The 16622-nt window shown below is 36.3% G+C and overlaps 4 protein-coding genes across 5 annotated transcripts; 3 read left to right on the forward strand and 1 right to left on the reverse strand.

The window, feature by feature from the left end:
* Positions 1-2428: 2428 nt before the first annotated feature.
* On the forward strand, positions 2429-7144 carry LOC109178243 (mannose-1-phosphate guanyltransferase alpha-like). The gene is made up of 15 exons (XM_019327859.1): positions 2429-2697; positions 2803-2900; positions 3672-3772; positions 3896-3974; positions 4185-4245; positions 4421-4467; positions 4566-4658; positions 4759-4849; positions 5306-5354; positions 5464-5580; positions 5659-5806; positions 6162-6254; positions 6350-6418; positions 6747-6789; positions 6877-7144. Exons 1-15 carry the CDS (start codon positions 2637-2639, stop codon positions 6975-6977), a joined length of 1251 nt encoding a protein of 416 aa, XP_019183404.1. The 5' UTR covers positions 2429-2636; the 3' UTR covers positions 6978-7144.
* Positions 7145-7901: 757 nt separating this feature from the next.
* Positions 7902-10220, forward strand: LOC109178245 (protein transport protein SEC13 homolog B-like). Of its 2 annotated transcripts, none has more exons than XM_019327862.1 (2): positions 7902-8081; positions 9011-10220. In XM_019327862.1, the coding sequence occupies exon 2, from the start codon at positions 9037-9039 to the stop codon at positions 9943-9945; it is 909 nt and encodes a 302-aa protein (XP_019183407.1). In that variant the 5' UTR covers positions 7902-8081; positions 9011-9036; the 3' UTR covers positions 9946-10220. The 2 variants fall into 2 exon arrangements, with proteins under 2 accessions (XP_019183407.1, XP_019183406.1); XM_019327861.1 differs by having other exon boundaries at positions 7916-8080; positions 9008-10220.
* Positions 10221-10472: 252 nt separating this feature from the next.
* LOC109178247 lies at positions 10473-11949 on the reverse strand. Its single transcript, XM_019327863.1, has 3 exons — positions 11810-11949; positions 11609-11697; positions 10473-10817 (listed from the first exon to the last, which is right to left on the reverse strand). Exons 1-3 carry the CDS (start codon positions 11846-11848, stop codon positions 10670-10672), a joined length of 276 nt encoding a protein of 91 aa, XP_019183408.1. The 5' UTR covers positions 11849-11949; the 3' UTR covers positions 10473-10669.
* A 2407-nt stretch (positions 11950-14356) lies between these two features.
* Positions 14357-16462, forward strand: LOC109178244. The gene is made up of 5 exons (XM_019327860.1): positions 14357-14952; positions 15093-15360; positions 15760-15858; positions 15937-16115; positions 16212-16462. Exons 1-5 carry the CDS (start codon positions 14489-14491, stop codon positions 16285-16287), a joined length of 1086 nt encoding a protein of 361 aa, XP_019183405.1. The 5' UTR covers positions 14357-14488; the 3' UTR covers positions 16288-16462.
* The last annotated feature ends 160 nt before the right edge of the window (positions 16463-16622 follow it).

The raw sequence follows: 16622 nt of genomic DNA on the forward strand, positions 1-16622 counted from the left end.
ATATTTAAACACTTTGTCAGGCGCGCCACCAGTGCGCATGCAGTGGGTAGTTGCTGTGCGTGAAACGCGCACAACGTAACGTGAATTATTGCTTTTGCAGATGTTATTGTTATGAACCCTTCATTGCAGATGAACTCCATTTTTCTCTCACCTCATTTCTCTCTTCAATTTGTCAGCTTTACTATTACAATATCCTCCTATTCTGTGCTGATGGTCATGTTCTAAATTGAACATATGCCATGATGTGAAGTTGGGTATTTATTCCTGCATAAACATCATATCAAATGAAAATTTTAAATATGAAAGTATCATTACTCAGATAATTATGAAGTTGATCTTGGCATGCCAATTTTTACAAAATTTCAAAATCAATAAAACATAAAATAAAATAAATTTATTTTATGTTGATGGGACATAGGGATGTAATGGGGTCCAATACTACAATCAAGTTTAAATACTAATCACTCAACTCATTCAAAATTTAACATTTGAAATATTAATTTACGGAAAAAATTAATAATCAATATTCAGGAGTGCACTCCTTTTTGGAGCTAGATTTTTTTAAAGAAGTAAAACTACATTTCTTTGTAACTTTTACCATCTGAGGTGAACATTATGAGATAAAATAATATACTATTTAAAAATGATATAAATTACTAAATTAAACTCCTTTTCTTTTGGATGAGGGAGGAAATCCATGGTTATCATTAGAGATTCGATCTACGCTAATTTGTAAATCATAAAAGAAAGATAGATCCTAATATCTGGTTCGCTACACAAGCAAAGGTGAAAAACAAAATTCAAAATTTATTTTAAAACAATTAAAATTTTTTAAAAAAATCATTGGTTCTGATTGTCGTCTCTGACGCCGCCGCATGGAAATTCACCGGTTCCAATTCCTCGCCTCTGAGGCTCTGACGCTATCGCTCGAGGGCGGATTGTACGTGTTCAAGAACAAAGCTACTCTTCCTCCGATCTATCCGTCCTGTTTTATGTTATGTGTTTCTCTGAAATGTGTTAAACAAATCTATCTGTACAGCCTCCTGCGAATCATCATTGACTTTTCTTCCATTCTTTCTTTGTGCTTCTGCATAAGAGAGAGAGAGAGAGAGATTCTAAGCCCCCTCTGCACCATTATTTGCACCCAAAGGCGGTAAAGCACAAGGGGCAACAGATTGATGGAGAAGGAGGAGGAGGATATGCAGAAGCGCAAAGAAAGAATGGAAGAAAAGTTGATGATGATTCGCATGGGGCTGTACAGCTAGTTTTGTTTAACACATTTCAGATGAATACATAATAGAAAACAGGGCGGATAGATCAGAGGAAGAGTAGCTTTGTTCTTGAACACGTACAATCCGCCCTCGAGCGATAGCGTCAGAGCCTCATGCGAGGAATTGGAACTGGTGAATTTCCATGCGGCGGTGTCAGAGGCGGGGATCGGAACCGGTGATTTTTTTTTTTAATTTAATTTGTTTTAAAACTAATTAATTAATATATATATATATATATATATATATATATATATATATATATATATATATATATATATATATATATATATATATATATATTTACCTTTGCTTATGTAGCAAACCAGATATGGGGTCGTTTGGTTCATGAATGTTAGATTACCTTAGGGAATGTTAGATTGCTGGGAATGCTAGATTTATGTGTTTGATTTAGGGATTATCTTTTATGTTATACTATTTTTTTTTGTTTACTTTAATATTCTTAACATATTTTTATGTATTTCAATAAACTAGCTTCAAAATTAAAATAAATTAATTAAATAAGGCAATGGTAACAAATATAGGTGCATAATTTAAAAATGAATAACTAAGAGCTTGAACTTGAAAAACAAAATTACTTTATAATTTAACGTGACATAATAAGAAATAAAATAAAATATATAATTACAAAAATAATTAAATATGATATGTATAATAATCTAACATAAAATATATATTTCATAATAATTATAATTAAAATGGCAAAATAGCAAATGTGCATGTGAATGTTAGATTACATAAGATTTGCAAGGGAATCACATTCCCTTAAAAATTCTATGTGGAAGGTATATTACATTCTTTGGGGAAAGTTGCATCTCTTTAAGAAAGTAAATTGACATGAACCAAACATGGGAATGTAACATTTCAAAGCTCACATTTCTTAGTTATATTATATAACTTGAACCAAACACCCTTTAAAAGTATTGTTAGATTTACCTACTAAATTTCTCCCACTTTCTAAGAAAATAGTCAAATTGTAAACTCCCGTCACTAAATTATACTCCTAATTGAGTACCCTACTCGGGGAGTATCCATCAAGCATAGTATGTGAGATGAGCTTCAAAATTAAACATTTTTTATGCGCAAATTAGTCGGCCCATTAAAAAGTCTAAGAACAGATAGCTGCCAAATTTCTGTCAGTCGGGTCAGGTCAGGTCAGGTCATCCAATCGGACCATATTCATCTTCTCAAGTCGATACGACACTTCCAGCTGTCGTTTACTGCCATTCCGTACATGCCGATTTCCACCCGAGCGGTGAACTGTTAGAATTGCAACTTCCTTACGGCGGCGGTTTCACTCCACCTTCTGCGGGCCAACTTCGTCGTCGTCGTCGTCGGGAAAACCAGATGGCGGCGAGCTCTAAGGAGAAGGTGGTTGCTGTGATCATGGTGGGCGGACCAACAAAAGGTATAAGGAAACTGTCTACGGCTTGCGATGCAATCCTCATAGAAACTCCTCTGCGAATTTCATTGTTACTAGGTTAATTGTTTGTTTCGTGATGGAAATTCTTAGGTACGCGATTCAGGCCGCTGTCTTTCAACACTCCAAAACCACTGTTTCCTTTAGCTGGGCAGCCTATGGTTCATCATCCTATTTCTGCCTGTAGAAGGGTACGCTTTAAGCTCACGTTTGTTTCGTTGGAAAATTCTCAGAAGTCAGAAGGTTCTATATTTTGATGATAGATTTTTTTTTTATTTTTTATTTTTTATTTTTTATTAATATAATGTGTTTAAAAGGTTTCGAATAAGTTTGGTTGAAGATGAATTGTAATTGCAATTACATTGAAAGAGTAAAGTTCATGAAAGTTGCAGGTTAAATTAAAATTCTTAAAATGTATGTAGATATTTGAAAATTTTTAAGTGTCACTAAATTGCCAAAAATTATAACCAAAGGGTAAGGAGTTTTGTTTATTAGGTAAGGTCTTGAATTTGAGGCAATAAGCATTGGGAGAGCTCCCTGACATTACCTCCCAATTTTGAATTAGTTGGAGTTCAATGTGATTACCGAATACTGATGTCAGGGTACAAAAGCAATGTTAAAGTGTATTGGAAAACAGCTTATTTGAAAGATCCAAAAACATGCACTTTTATTTTCCAGTGTGTATATTCTTGTCTTTTGATTTTTGGCCAACAAGTGTTTGTTAAACTAGGGGTGAAGGCTCATATAAGAGTCTGTAACTACTAGGTCACAAGTTTGAGTCTTCCTCAGGGAGACATATTAAATGATGAAAAGACTGATTTTTTTTATGTTCACAATTGTGATTGAGGATGTTTCTCTTATGTCACTAGATACCAAAGTACCCAACTTATATATTAAATGAAGAAAAGTTGATTTTTGTATGTTCCCAAGTGTGATTGAGGATGTTTGTCTTATGTCAGTAGATACCCAACTTGGCAGAGGTTTTTCTCATTGGATTTTATGAGGAACGGGAATTTGCACTCTATGTATCTTCAATATCAACTGAGCTCAAAGTTCCTGTCAGGTGACTAGGTCACTGGTTCAATCTTTGTTCTATGTTTTTGTGTTTCTTTATTCCTCTTGGCGATTTCAGATGCAATATATAGTATTGGTTCTGAATGTGAATCTTTAATGTCTGCCTTGTTAGATACTTGAAAGAGGAAAAGCCTCATGGTTCTGCTGGAGGTCTTTATTACTTTAGAGATCTGATTATGGAAGATTCCCCAGTAAGTTTCTAGAAATATAGATGCTCTTCTAGCAAAATTGTATTAGTTTTAACACCCAGCCTCTATGAGCTCCCAAGAAGCAATTACCCCTGTGAATCTTTTCCCCCCTTTTTTCTCTCCCTCTTACTCTGTATGGAGCATTGCATCATCTTTTTCTCTTATATTTCTTACAGATTTGCAATGTTCCTAATTTCGTTCTCTAAATGACAGTCACATATATTTTTGCTGAACTGTGATGTATGCTGCAATTTTCCACTGCCGGACATGCTTGGTAGGCTAAAAATTGCTTTGTGATTAATGTTATCAATATCAATTTTAAATTATAAGTTTTCTGTTTTTAACTTTCTTCAAAGCAAAACCCCTTAGTAAATTCACTTATTATTTCTAAACCCATGTCTTTTTCTATAAGATACTCCTATTAAGTATGAATTCTCTTTTCTGTGCAGATGCCCATATACGGTATGGTGGGATGGGTACATTACTGATTAGTAAGGTAAAGTTATTCTGGTAATCAATATATTCTAATTGCAAACATCAAAATGAGCAAAATTTTCTTCACTTTTGACCGCCATCATATTTTCTTATTTTTAGGTCTCCGCTGAATCTGCGAACCAGTTTGGTGAGTTGGTTGCTGATCCAGTTACCAATGAACTTTTGCATTATACGGAGAAGCCTGAGACATTTGTATGTATTATTACAAGTAAAATTATTTCATAAAAGCATTTTTTTACCTCCTTATTGGATGCATGTAATTCCTTATGGTCCCTTACAACATAAATTGCAGGTTAGTGAGCTGATCAATTGCGGTGTTTATGTTTTTACCCCAGAAATTTTTAGTGCTATCCAGGATGTATCGAGACACAGGGAAGACAGAGGTTTGCTGCATTTCATAATGCTTTCTATAAAATGGTTTCTAGCAGTATATTATTATTATTCAGTACATTATCTAAACAGGTGCAAGAATCTTACTCATTAAAATTATAAGGAAAGCATGATCATTGAAAATTGTTTTCAGTTTATGGTCATTGAACTCTTTGGTATGGTTTGAAGCCAATTATTGTATTTAACCTGTTATCCATATATGTGTAATAATTTCTAATACATGTAACTAAAAAATTTGTTGAACATTGATTACAAATAAGATGACTTCCCAGAGAGAGTCTGAATAATATAAAGGTTTGCTTTTATGACCAAAATAATAAAAATTCGTTTGCACCATATTGGAGTTGAACCTGTGTCTGTACCAGTCTGTGGTAGGCAGTATTCACTTTAAATTGCAACAAATCAACAATGGTATCGCATGGTGTTTAAATTGGGTATTACTGTTGCAGCTACTCTACACCATTTCCCCAGCTTTGAAGCATTCCAGTTGGCAACGAGGTAGTAACAGTTTATTACTTGGGTTGTTGCATAAAATCTTCAGAGCATGATGATTCTACACTTGTGACACAATCCTTCAAATGAATTTTAATATATTTCTTTCTGGTAGGTCCCTGCCTAGAGATTTTGTTAGGTTGGATCAAGATATCTTGTCACCTCTTGCTGGAAAGAAGCAATTGTACACGTACGAGACAGTAGACTTCTGGGAACAGATCAAGACTCCAGGGTAGAGTTATTCTGTGTGATTTTTGTGCTTCTTGAATTACAAAGCTTTGGCTGCCATAATAAATCTTTCACTTTTCAGCATGTCTTTGAAATGTTCCGCTTTGTATCTTAATCAATTCCGATACACCTCACCTGATCTCCTTGCTTTGGGAGATGGCACCAAGAATGCCACAATCGTCGGTGATGTTTACATTCATCCATCTGCAAAAGTACATCCAACAGCAAAGGTAATTCAAATTTATATTATTTCTGTATTTAAGAATATTTTGGAAACTGTCCATAATGAGATATTGAGAGAGACCAGAGACCCCATCATGCACTGAGTCTCATTTAGTAAGGTGTTTTGGATCTTTGGTTCAAGATCAGGAGTCAGTTGCCTCTGCCTCATTTTTTTAATGTGCTTAGAGAAACAATTCTTCTGGTGCCATCTTATAATTGTTCCAACTACCAACAATCATGTTTATAAGAGTAATTATGACTAGAATATACAAGCCAGATGTCTAAACATTTGTAGGTGCAACTCTCTATATGATTGAACTTGCATTACATTCTTCTCATTATGTGTGATTTCCAAATGAACAGCTTGGACCTAATGTATCAATATCAGCAAATGTTCGCATAGCAGCTGGTGCAAGACTAATAAATTGCATTATCTTAGATGATGTGGAAATCAAGGTAGAAACGTTTAAAGGATGATGGTGATGGTGATGGTGATATTGAAGTATTAAACACATAGCCTGACTTTGCTAACCGGTGTTGTGCAATGACAGGATAATGCAGTTGTCATGTATGCTATTGTAGGATGGAAGTCATCCATCGGGAAATGGTCCCGAGTCCAGGTAATTCACCATAACATTTTTACGCTCTGGAAATCCTTGAGATCACTTTCTCTTGATGGTATTCAATGCATTTTCTTTGAATTCAATGAAAAGACTACACAAAAAGCTATGGAAACTGCTGTAAGGGATTTGTTGTCAAGCAGGGAATGAAATTTGCACTTCATTTTGTAACCGGATTGACAACCATGTATGCTTTTGGGTTTTATTAGCCACTAATCCGATACAATCCAAAAGCATACATGGTTGTATTCGTGTTGATTGCCTTGTAGACTTTCCCTATATAATTTAGTGTTTCCACGGTTTCACCCTTTTAACATTACTGGTTCAGGCGGACGGAGATTACAACTCAAAACTGGGAGTTACAATCCTGGGTATTAATTACTCTGCCTTCATCTTTCATTCAAACACCATTTCAATGCACATAAAATCTTTGACATTTCCAATGAATGGTGGTGCAGGGGAAGCCGTGGCTGTTGAAGATGAGGTCGTGGTTATAAACAGCATTATTCTTCCACACAAGACACTCAACATAAGCGTTCAAGACGACATCATTCTGTAAAATTTTGCGGATGAGATCCTGGAAGCCTTTGAGGAGCTATATGAGCCTATTTATGTTTTCCATTTTCTCAGAATTTTTTATTGGCTGGATTCTTGTCACTAGTTTTCTGAGATTAGAATGACAAATATGTACTTCTATTATATTTTTACACGACTTGGTTTTGTTAACTTCGGGGTCAACTCCAACTGAGTTAGTTGAATAGTTGGTTTGATAATTACAATGAATAGTTTTTTATTGGTTAAGATTACAAGACGAGCTTAATTAATAGCGTACCTTTTAAACAGTTACAGGCTTTGTTAACTTAAAATATAATTTTAATAAGCACTCACTGGAAAGTTATCATGTTTGATTATGGTAAAGTCTTTGGCTCTAAACTCTTATTGCAAGGAAGACATTAAAATGCTGTTTTGGTAGAGAAAGATTATTTTTTGTTTTGCCCTTGTTTATTTTTGTTAATTCCTTTTATATTCATATTTTATTTTTATATATTTACATATTTTGTTAAATATTTAAACATAAAATTTGTATAACTAAAAATAAATTATATCATGATTTTGTGGTCAAGTGACAAGAAGTAACTCATTAATGATCAAGTGACAAGAAATAACTCTCCTAAATGGGGGTCAGGTCATGGGTTTGTCTCTGGCAGAATATAACGCAATAAGACAATATTAATATTAGATATATATTAACTAAAAATGTATTGGATGTTATTTGTATAATAATTATATTTTATATTATATTTATGAGAATATAAATTATATTAGTGAATGAATAAAATTTGGTGTAAATGAGTTAGAGATAGAAAAATTTTGATGATAAAACTTTAATATTTTTCCTCGATTGTAAGAGGAATACCGGTGACAAATTCTGAAATTCTTTTATTGCGGTTTTATTTGACTCTCGAAAGTATTACATACATCCTTGGGTGGGACTTGGACGACTTCATATAGACTCATAGTTCATAGCCTAGTAGCCCAACCCAAACCACACTTTCCATTCTCAACTCTCCGATCAAGTTCCCGTGGCGCGAGCGTTTCTCTTTGTTCCTGTCCGCGAGGTTTCTCTGGTCCGATCTCCCGATCCGGCTACTTTCTCTGTTCGGTAAACCTCTCATCAATCTTAGCCTTCAATTCGCTTAAGATCTGGAGAAAGTTTTCAGCCCTAGGACTAATACATGGAAGATTTTAGGTTAATTGGTGGCTAAATAGTTTTCGATCTCATGAAATCTTCAATTTAATAATTTACTTTAGAAAGTCATTTCTTTGTGCATCTGAATTTCCTCTATGAAATCGCAGTAGTTTACACCATGCTTGGGTAAATTGAATTACTATTTTGGTTATATTGGTGTAGCTATGAAGATTAGGTCGTTTTTATTAGGAACTCTAGTGTTTAGCTAAGAAATATGCACCGATCTCGCAGTATGCGCTTTTGTGTAATCCCAGAGAGAATACAGTTATATGTATTATGAATTTAAGCGTTTGCATAAAGTTATGCACTTTTCCCCTCATGTATTGAAAATTTTAGTTCCTATACAACCAGGTAATATAGCAACTTTAGCACCATAGTTTTATAAATTTAAGGTGTAATCCCTTTTGTATTTTATACAATGTATGTTTGATTGGATTATAGAGATTAGAGAAATTTGCTTGTCAGCATTTCTATTCTTTAGACAGATGAGTGTGTGGCAAATGAATGATGGCCTCAATGTGTTATCAGTCCTCCCTCAGGAGAAACATGATATTTTTAAATTTTAGTTAACATGTTGAAGCCTCTATGTGCAAAATAGCTGTGTCCATGATGGCGTATTTTCTTTTGAAAACTTTTGGTTTTCTTGATTAGGACTAATTTGTACCCCTAGTAGCTGGTAAATAAGTCCATTGTATCCATTGCCAATTGGTGCTATGAAGTTGGTGGAATTTTTTTAATATGCATATCTTGGTTTAAAAAAAACATATTGATATTATTTATCAAAATATAATGGCCACATATTAATGATAGAATATGGATTTTATATGCATAAACCATTGCAGGGAGGACATAGTAGCAACAAGGAAAGATGCCTGCACAGAAGATTGAAACTGGTCACAGTGACATAGTTCACGATGTGTCTATGGATTACTATGGAAAACGTGTTGCAACAGCTTCATCTGATGCCACCATCAAAATAATTGGCGTGAGCAACAACTCTACTTCACAGCACCTTGCTACTCTGAGTGGTCATCATGGTCCAGTTTGGCAGGTTTCGTGGGCACACCCCAAATTTGGTTCACTCCTGGCTTCCTGTTCCTATGATGGTAAAGTCATTATTTGGAAGGAAGGCAATCAAAATGAGTGGGCACAAGCTCATGTTTTCAGTGATCACAAATCCTCGGTTAATTCTATTTCATGGGCTCCTCATGAACTTGGGCTTTGCTTGGCATGTGGATCCTCTGATGGAAACATCTCTGTTTACACTGCCAGATCAGATGGTAGTTGGGACACCACAAGAATAGACCAGGCTCACCCCGTTGGAGTAACTGCAGTTTCATGGGCTCCATCAATGGCTCCTGGCGCTTTAGTTGGTTCTGGTGCACTTGATCCTGTTCAGAAGCTTGCATCCGGTGGCTGTGATAATACCGTGAAGGTTTGGAAGCTTTATAACGGTGTTTGGAAGATGGATTGCTTCCCTGCCCTTCAGATGCACACTAACTGGGTGAGGGATGTTGCCTGGGCACCCAATTTGGGGCTTCCAAAATCAACAATTGCAAGTGCTTCAGAGGACGGTAAAGTTGTCATATGGACTGTGGCAAAAGAAGGTGATCAGTGGGAGGGGAAGGTTTTGCAAGACTTTAAGACTCCCGTTTGGAGGGTCTCATGGTCTCTGACTGGAAACCTGTTAGCTGTAGCATCCGGAGACAACAATGTGACGTTATGGAATGAAGCAGTTGATGGAGAGTGGCAACAGGTCACAACCGATGACCACTAGAAATCCAGTTTATCTAATATCTCAGTCCAAGACATCTTTACTGAATCTTAGTTTCAATCACAACAGGACAAGAATTTTAGTTTCAGTGCTCCTTTTGTTTGGCTTAAACCAATCCATTCATTAGTATCGGTTATGTGATGAGTTGATGACAAGTACTTTACCCAATCCAGGGTGTGTTGAAAATGAGACATCTTCATATTTTGTTTGGCTGTATTTCCATTATCATATATCATTTCAAATACACTTTTGAGTCTATTTGCTCCTGGACTCCTGAACCTCCTTGTTACAATGCATTTGCACACTAATTTTGAGTTATTAATTGCAGTATGAGGGATGGTTGCAGTCTTGCAGATAACCCTTCTTAAGTTGAGTATTCATAGCCCTTTATGTATTTAACTTAATGCCCAATATCAGCAGTGTGATTAGCAATCTGGATGCTCATTAGCTCATATCAATGATCTTCCTAACTAATCATTTCTAGATTAAGCAGAGGAGAGTTGATAAAGAACAAAGAAAGACAAAAGCTGTTGAAAGTATAACAATTTCTCAATAATTCTGCACTTATTCAACTGTGAGTTTCAAAACAATTGCTTGAAGAATTAAAGTGAACTTTTCCAAAGTTCAGCATTTGCAATCACTATAAAGTATATGAATCAGTACTAATGGAAAGTAAAAAATGGTGTTTAAGCAATTGGGACATCTTGAGCACTACAGAGCAGAAACTTCATTTTGGGTCAGTGAAGAATCCATTGATGGATGGCATGATCTCTGGTGACCTGTTACGCACATACTTTCTTAGACCATGCTCGGCATATTTCTCTCCTTCAGCAAAATTGTCCAGCACCCCTGCAGCTCTGTTTTCCTTGGTCACCCTAGATATTGCAACAGCAGCAGGTAAAAGTAAGTAAAACCATAACAAATACATTAGCCGATTACTATGACTCATTACCTAGCATCAAACAGAACTGCATTTGCACATGACCAAGTATTTATTGTTCCATCACAGAATACACAGACCATTCTTTTCAAAATCTTCTTAGATACATGATGAAGTATGGATTCCAAACATTGCAAGGGAGAAAAGCATGACTAATTCCTTAATAAACTTTTCCTACAAACTGAGGTTGTCTGGAACAGGCTTGTATAGGAGCATGAACAACTAGGATTTTCACAGCTAATCGATTTCAAGGTTTTATACTCCAATGGGAATTTCCACTTCCTACATATTTTTGTCTATACTGTTGTGTTCTAAGAATTGCATATTACTGGTATTGTTCAATTCAAGGAATCCAACCATCACAATACTTTATACAAATATATATTCTCTACAATCATCATCAGACAAAATCAGCAGCTAAAGAAATTCATGGATTCCCTATTCCCATTTTCTACTCTATGCATACTTGTGAACAGGTTTCTCAAAGCTTACATTAACTAACAGGCTTTGTTCATACAGAAATCATCATATACAACAAAATAACCCTATAAAAACGTGGTATATATGCAACGATTGGATCTTCTCTTTTCTACACATTAAAGGCCTAGGTTATCATTCATCTTTCAATTCGCAGCGACCAAATACGATAACACAACACACAAACAAGCGCGGGAAAAAGATGATGCCTGAGTTTTTTCCAACGGAGTTGAGAGAGAAGAGATATACCTGACGTCAGGATTGGTGGTGATGTTGCGGATCAACTGCATTCCGCAGATCCCGACGGCAACGCCTACGGAGGCGAACAGAGGAAAAACCTGCAAAACGAAACGCGTATATCATTCTCAACCTTCGTTTATTACAGATCTAACATAGCATCATGTGAAAACCACGACGTAGAGCTATGGCTGAGATGGAATCGCAACGAACCTCGGGCCTGATCCATCGGTTGACGGAGGAAGAAGCCATGTGGGAATACGCGGACGGCGGCGAAGACGAAGAATAAAAGTAGCTGCTAAAACTTCAGTCAAAGAACGCAACCAACAATTATGGAAGAAACGTGCCCGACTGCTGTATTTATAGGTACCAGCTTATATTAATTACTAATTATTATCATTTTTTTTTTGGAAATAATTAATTATTATCTTTTATACTTTGATTCTTCTAGAACTTGGACTAAAGGCACCTTACGATTTCAAAAGGTTACTACGTTTTTTTTTTTTTTTTTTTTTTTAAATTACAAAATTCCTACTATACTGAATATTTACCCACAATTTCCTGTAGTGCTAATAGTTCCATGTGTTATTATATACTCATATTTAATTGTATTGAATATAATATGGTGACGATTTTATTTGACTATACCTATCATATAATAGGATAATTTGGATATTTAAGAAAGAGCAAATACCAATTTTAGTCCCATGAGTATTAGGAAAATGACAATTTTAGTCCACATGTTTAGTTCCTACCAAAATTCATCCCACAACTATTATTTTACTACCAAAGTTAATCACTCCGGTCACGGGAGATGTTAAAACACACCGGAATTTTAAAAGAATAAGGGTATTATTGTCTTTTTCTCATTCTCATTTTTCTATAATTAAAAACCCAAATAATATCCCTAAAATCCCAATTCGATCAGCGTGACCTAATCCTTTTTCTCATTTGTTTTTTCCTTGTTCACCGATCACTTCACCCAGGCATCGCTTACCAATTCATGGTTAATTTCAAAACCCAATTCTGATCCTCGTCCTTGCTTCAATTGTAGTTCCTGGCGAATTGTTAAGTGTAAAGGTTCATAGACATGCTGCAGAAAGAAATTGGGGTCGCAATTCGCTGGTTGATTAGGGAGGGAAGAAGGATTAAGGATTAGGGTAAGTTTAATAATAGCAATAATGGCAATTTAGTAAATATTTTGATCTTAATGATAAAAGGACAAAAGTATCCTTATTTTAAAAAAATCCGGCGTGTTTTAACATCTCCGGTGACCGGAGTGATTAACTTTGTTAGTAAAACAATAGTTGTGGGATGAATTTTGGTAAGAATTAAACATGTGGACTAAAATTGTCATTTTGTTAATACTCGTGGGATGAAAATTGGTATTTGCTCGTTAAGAAATGAACACAATAATTAAATAAATAGGACATTGAGTCGTAGATCATTTTCGATTTGTAATAAAATAATATTAAATTATTGAGCTAAAGATTGAGGATGAGATACAAGTATAGGTTGGGAGAAGAAGACTTGATGGAAGAAGATAGAAGATTTCAAAATCTGTGTAATAATGTCTCAATCCCTTGGGAGAAGAAGAGAGAAGGTTTCAAATCTGTGTAATAATGTCTCAATCACTTGTAAGACCGCTATTTATAATAAGGTTGGGATTAGAGGAGAATGAGTGGTTTTCATGTACCAGTTAACCATCACTAAACATGTGTTGGAGAGCCTGACACATGTCGCTTGCCACCCCACCCGTCCATGTACCTAGTATTGTTGTCGCTCACCCATCACACTCCACACGTATACACCACCACCTCGCAAGGCCTAGTTGTGCATCCCAGTGCCTAGCCGCACCTAGCAGTGGGGTGTTAGGCACTCGCGTGAGGTGCTGCCACCTCTTCCCTCATTCGGGATAAACCATCCTTGCTAACTATCAGTAAGGCCCAACGGCATTCAATTGCACCTAGGGACAAGTGCGCACCACTGCTCCCCCCTTTTATGTTTTTCACTTAAGTCCTCATTTCTTCGTCTTTTAGCTTTTTGTACTTTAAATTCGCTGTCTTCCCACATTTTGATTCCATACTTTTCCCTTTATGCACTATATACCCCATTTTTATAGTTTTTGCGCTCTCACCTCATTAACTTTTTTCCTAAGAACAATTCACACCCCTAACTTTATTCCTTTCTAAGTCCCTAAACCTTGCCTATGTTACATAAGTCTCTTAAACCTTGCCTATATGTTTCAACAATCTTCTAAACCTAATTAACCCTTGGGCCTCGATTCCAAATGTCCAATTGACTTTGAACTCTAAGACCATAGTCCATTCTCCCATCATGTGGTATACCATATTTGATTGTATTTAGTATATAATCCTTATATGTGTCATCATAAAAAAATCATATGATGATTGAATTTTGTATAGTAGATATAATTATACCTACTAAATATTTACAATTCAAATTGTAAACATTCAGTAAGTAAATTGTGTATTTTGAATCCGGGTTCATGGCATAACTGTAGGGAGAAGACTATGAGGCCCAACGGACTCGTAACAGATCTTCTGGCATTCATCGTTTTCATGTCCAGATGATGTTCGTGTTGCAGCCTTGCAGGCTATGAAGCCCAACCGACTCGTGATAGATTTTCTGGTATTCATCGCATTCATGGTAGTTAAACGAGTGGTGAATTCGTAAATAATGCGCAAAATCAAGGGCACAGATCCGGCCAAATTCAGAAACCAACAACATCTTTAAAAGACTGGTGATGGGGCGTGGAGAGAATCCAAAGAGGCCGTGGGAGAGAGCTTCGCCGGAGCCGGAGGCGTCGAAAGCCACACAGAGAAAGCGAAGCCGCCGTTTCTTCCATGCTGGATAAGTAAGCTCCATTTCATGGCTTCTGCTGCATCTCAGGCTATTCTGTTATCTCGGTTCGCCGAGCTGTCACTGAGTTCTTATCACCGAACGCAACCTCCCAAACTGCCGCCCTTCTCGCACCACCTCCTTATCCGGCCGTTGCTTCCCTCCATTTCCACCTACCGGCGGCGAGTTTCCTCGTTTTCCAGCATCAGCTGCCTCATCTCCGGCGTTGACGGTGGCGGAGTCTCCGATGACTTCGTCTCCACCAGGAAGTCCGGATTCAGCCGCGAATTTGCTGTCATCGCCAGTATGCTGAAGAGAATTGAACCGTTGGACACTTCGGTTATCTCTAAGGGCGTTTCGGATCCCGCCAAGGACTCTATGAAGCAGACTATTTCTACGATGCTAGGTTTGCTGCCGTCCGATCAGTTCTCCGTTACGATTAAGGTTTCGAAGCATCCTCTCCATCGCCTAATCGTTTCCTCCATAGTTACAGGGTGAGATGCTCAGATTTTACCTATATCTCTGCTTCTCATATCTATATGCATAGCTGAAAGTTTCCTGTTCACTTGATAATTGTGTATTCCATTGATACACATGCTCTTATATGATGTTTATAGTTGAATTATGATGGCAGGTATACTTTGTGGAATGCCGAGTACAGAGTAGCGCTGAGGAGGAATTTTGACATTTCGGCGGATTATTCAAAATGCTTAAAGGTTGCAGGTGAAAGCCACAACTTGTCTGCAAAGACTGAGAATGTTGGCATTAGGGAAATTCAAAGCAGTGCTAATGGGTGCCATGAAGTTTCACAGACTAATACTTCTCAGAATCTTTGGGGTTTGTCTCCTGAAGCTTTGAGCTACATTCATCAATTAGAAATGGAGCTGTCTGAAGTCAAGCAGGTGATAATCTTACTCTTGGTCCATGGCAGGTTGTAGAAGATGATCTTATGTAGTTACATGAATTTTTAACTTAAATGAATTATCCAACCAAACCAGTTTTGAATTGCTCAAATCTTTGAAAGGTCTTATATGCTCTAATTCTGGCTTATATGCATGGGAGTTTATTTAAATTTTGCAATTATAGAATTGTCAATTGAGCTCATCTAGACTAGTGTTCTGGATTGAGATAGAACTTACATACTATCCATGTTGGCATATATTATAATTTATAAATCATCAAAGTGCAACAATCATATGCCTTGATACATTAGTTCTAATGCTTTCTATTTTGTCCTTTATTCTGAATATATTGTTTTATGCTGTTTTGTACTTCAAACTAAACCCTGTATGGCATAACAGGAATTGCATGCACAGAAACAGGAAAGTGTGCAAATGGAGTACAGAAAAAGGAGTAACAATGATTTGCTGGAGTACCTACGTTCCTTGGAACCTGATATGGTAATGAGATTGTTAATGTTCAATAATGAATTTGGGGACAGTTGAGCATGGATCCTTATGTATATTTTCCTAAAATAGGTAATCGAATTATCTAAACCGTCATCATTTGAAGTGGAGGAAGTTATTCACCAACTTGCTCAAAACATATTGCAAGGATTTTTCAAAGAAGAGATAGACTGTGAGTCTAAACAGAACGATACTGAATATTGTCAGACAGTTGGCACTTCACGGGATTACTTGGCAAAGCTACTTTTCTGGTAAGTATGCTTCATTCCTGCAATCCTTGCATAACATGATTCCATTCAGCTTCGGCTTTACGATTTTCTCAGGTACGAAATTATGTTGAATTGCAGGTGTATGTTACTTGGGCATCATTTAAGGGGATTGGAGAACAGATTGCATCTAAGTTGTGTTGTTGGCTTGCTATAAGATGCAGAAGTACAAAGAAGGATGTATACCTTCTTCTTCTCTCCTTTTTTACCAATTTTTTTAATGTCTGTTTATACAAAAGGAAAGTAGGTATATTAAATATACCTATATTTACATCTGTATTTAGTTCTCTTCCAATAATATTTATAATGGGGGATTCTTTGAAAGTGGCAAATTACAAAATGTCCTGAATAGTCCTAATTATAGAAAACACTTTTAAGCGCGTATTATATGTAGACTATATTTAGACTAATCTCTGTTCATACTAAGCCGGCCAATTAAAAAGGTGTGTTGGTGAGGCCTAGCCTCTCTTTCCCCACCAAAAAATAAAAAGG

The sequence above is a fragment of the Ipomoea nil genome, unplaced genomic scaffold (assembly GCF_001879475.1).
Source record: "Ipomoea nil cultivar Tokyo-kokei standard unplaced genomic scaffold, Asagao_1.1 scaffold0813, whole genome shotgun sequence".
NCBI lineage: Eukaryota > Viridiplantae > Streptophyta > Magnoliopsida > Solanales > Convolvulaceae > Ipomoea > Ipomoea nil.

Excerpts from the sequence above, each read along its gene's own strand:
- LOC109178247 (XM_019327863.1), bottom strand. The coding sequence starts at position 11,848 with ATGGCTTCTTCCTCCGTCAACCGATGGATCAGGCCCGAG. Across the intron at positions 11,698-11,809 it reads ACCGATGGATCAGGCCCGAG|GTTTTTCCTCTGTTCGCCTC; the intron begins GTTCGTTGCGAT and ends TTCGTTTTGCAG. Across the intron at positions 10,818-11,608 it reads ACCACCAATCCTGACGTCAG|GGTGACCAAGGAAAACAGAG; the intron begins GTATATCTCTTC and ends TGCAATATCTAG.
- LOC109178243 (XM_019327859.1), top strand. The coding sequence starts at position 2,637 with ATGGCGGCGAGCTCTAAGGAGAAGGTGGTTGCTGTGATCATGGTGGGC. Across the intron at positions 3,975-4,184 it reads TGATTATGGAAGATTCCCCA|TCACATATATTTTTGCTGAA; the intron begins GTAAGTTTCTAG and ends TCTAAATGACAG. Across the intron at positions 5,581-5,658 it reads GAACAGATCAAGACTCCAGG|CATGTCTTTGAAATGTTCCG; the intron begins GTAGAGTTATTC and ends TTCACTTTTCAG.
- LOC109178245 (XM_019327862.1), top strand. The coding sequence starts at position 9,037 with ATGCCTGCACAGAAGATTGAAACTGGTCACAGTGACATAGTTCACGAT.
- LOC109178244 (XM_019327860.1), top strand. The coding sequence starts at position 14,489 with ATGGCTTCTGCTGCATCTCAGGCTATTCTGTTATCTCGGTTCGCCGAG. Across the intron at positions 15,361-15,759 it reads AGCTGTCTGAAGTCAAGCAG|GAATTGCATGCACAGAAACA; the intron begins GTGATAATCTTA and ends ATGGCATAACAG. Across the intron at positions 15,859-15,936 it reads GTTCCTTGGAACCTGATATG|GTAATCGAATTATCTAAACC; the intron begins GTAATGAGATTG and ends TTCCTAAAATAG.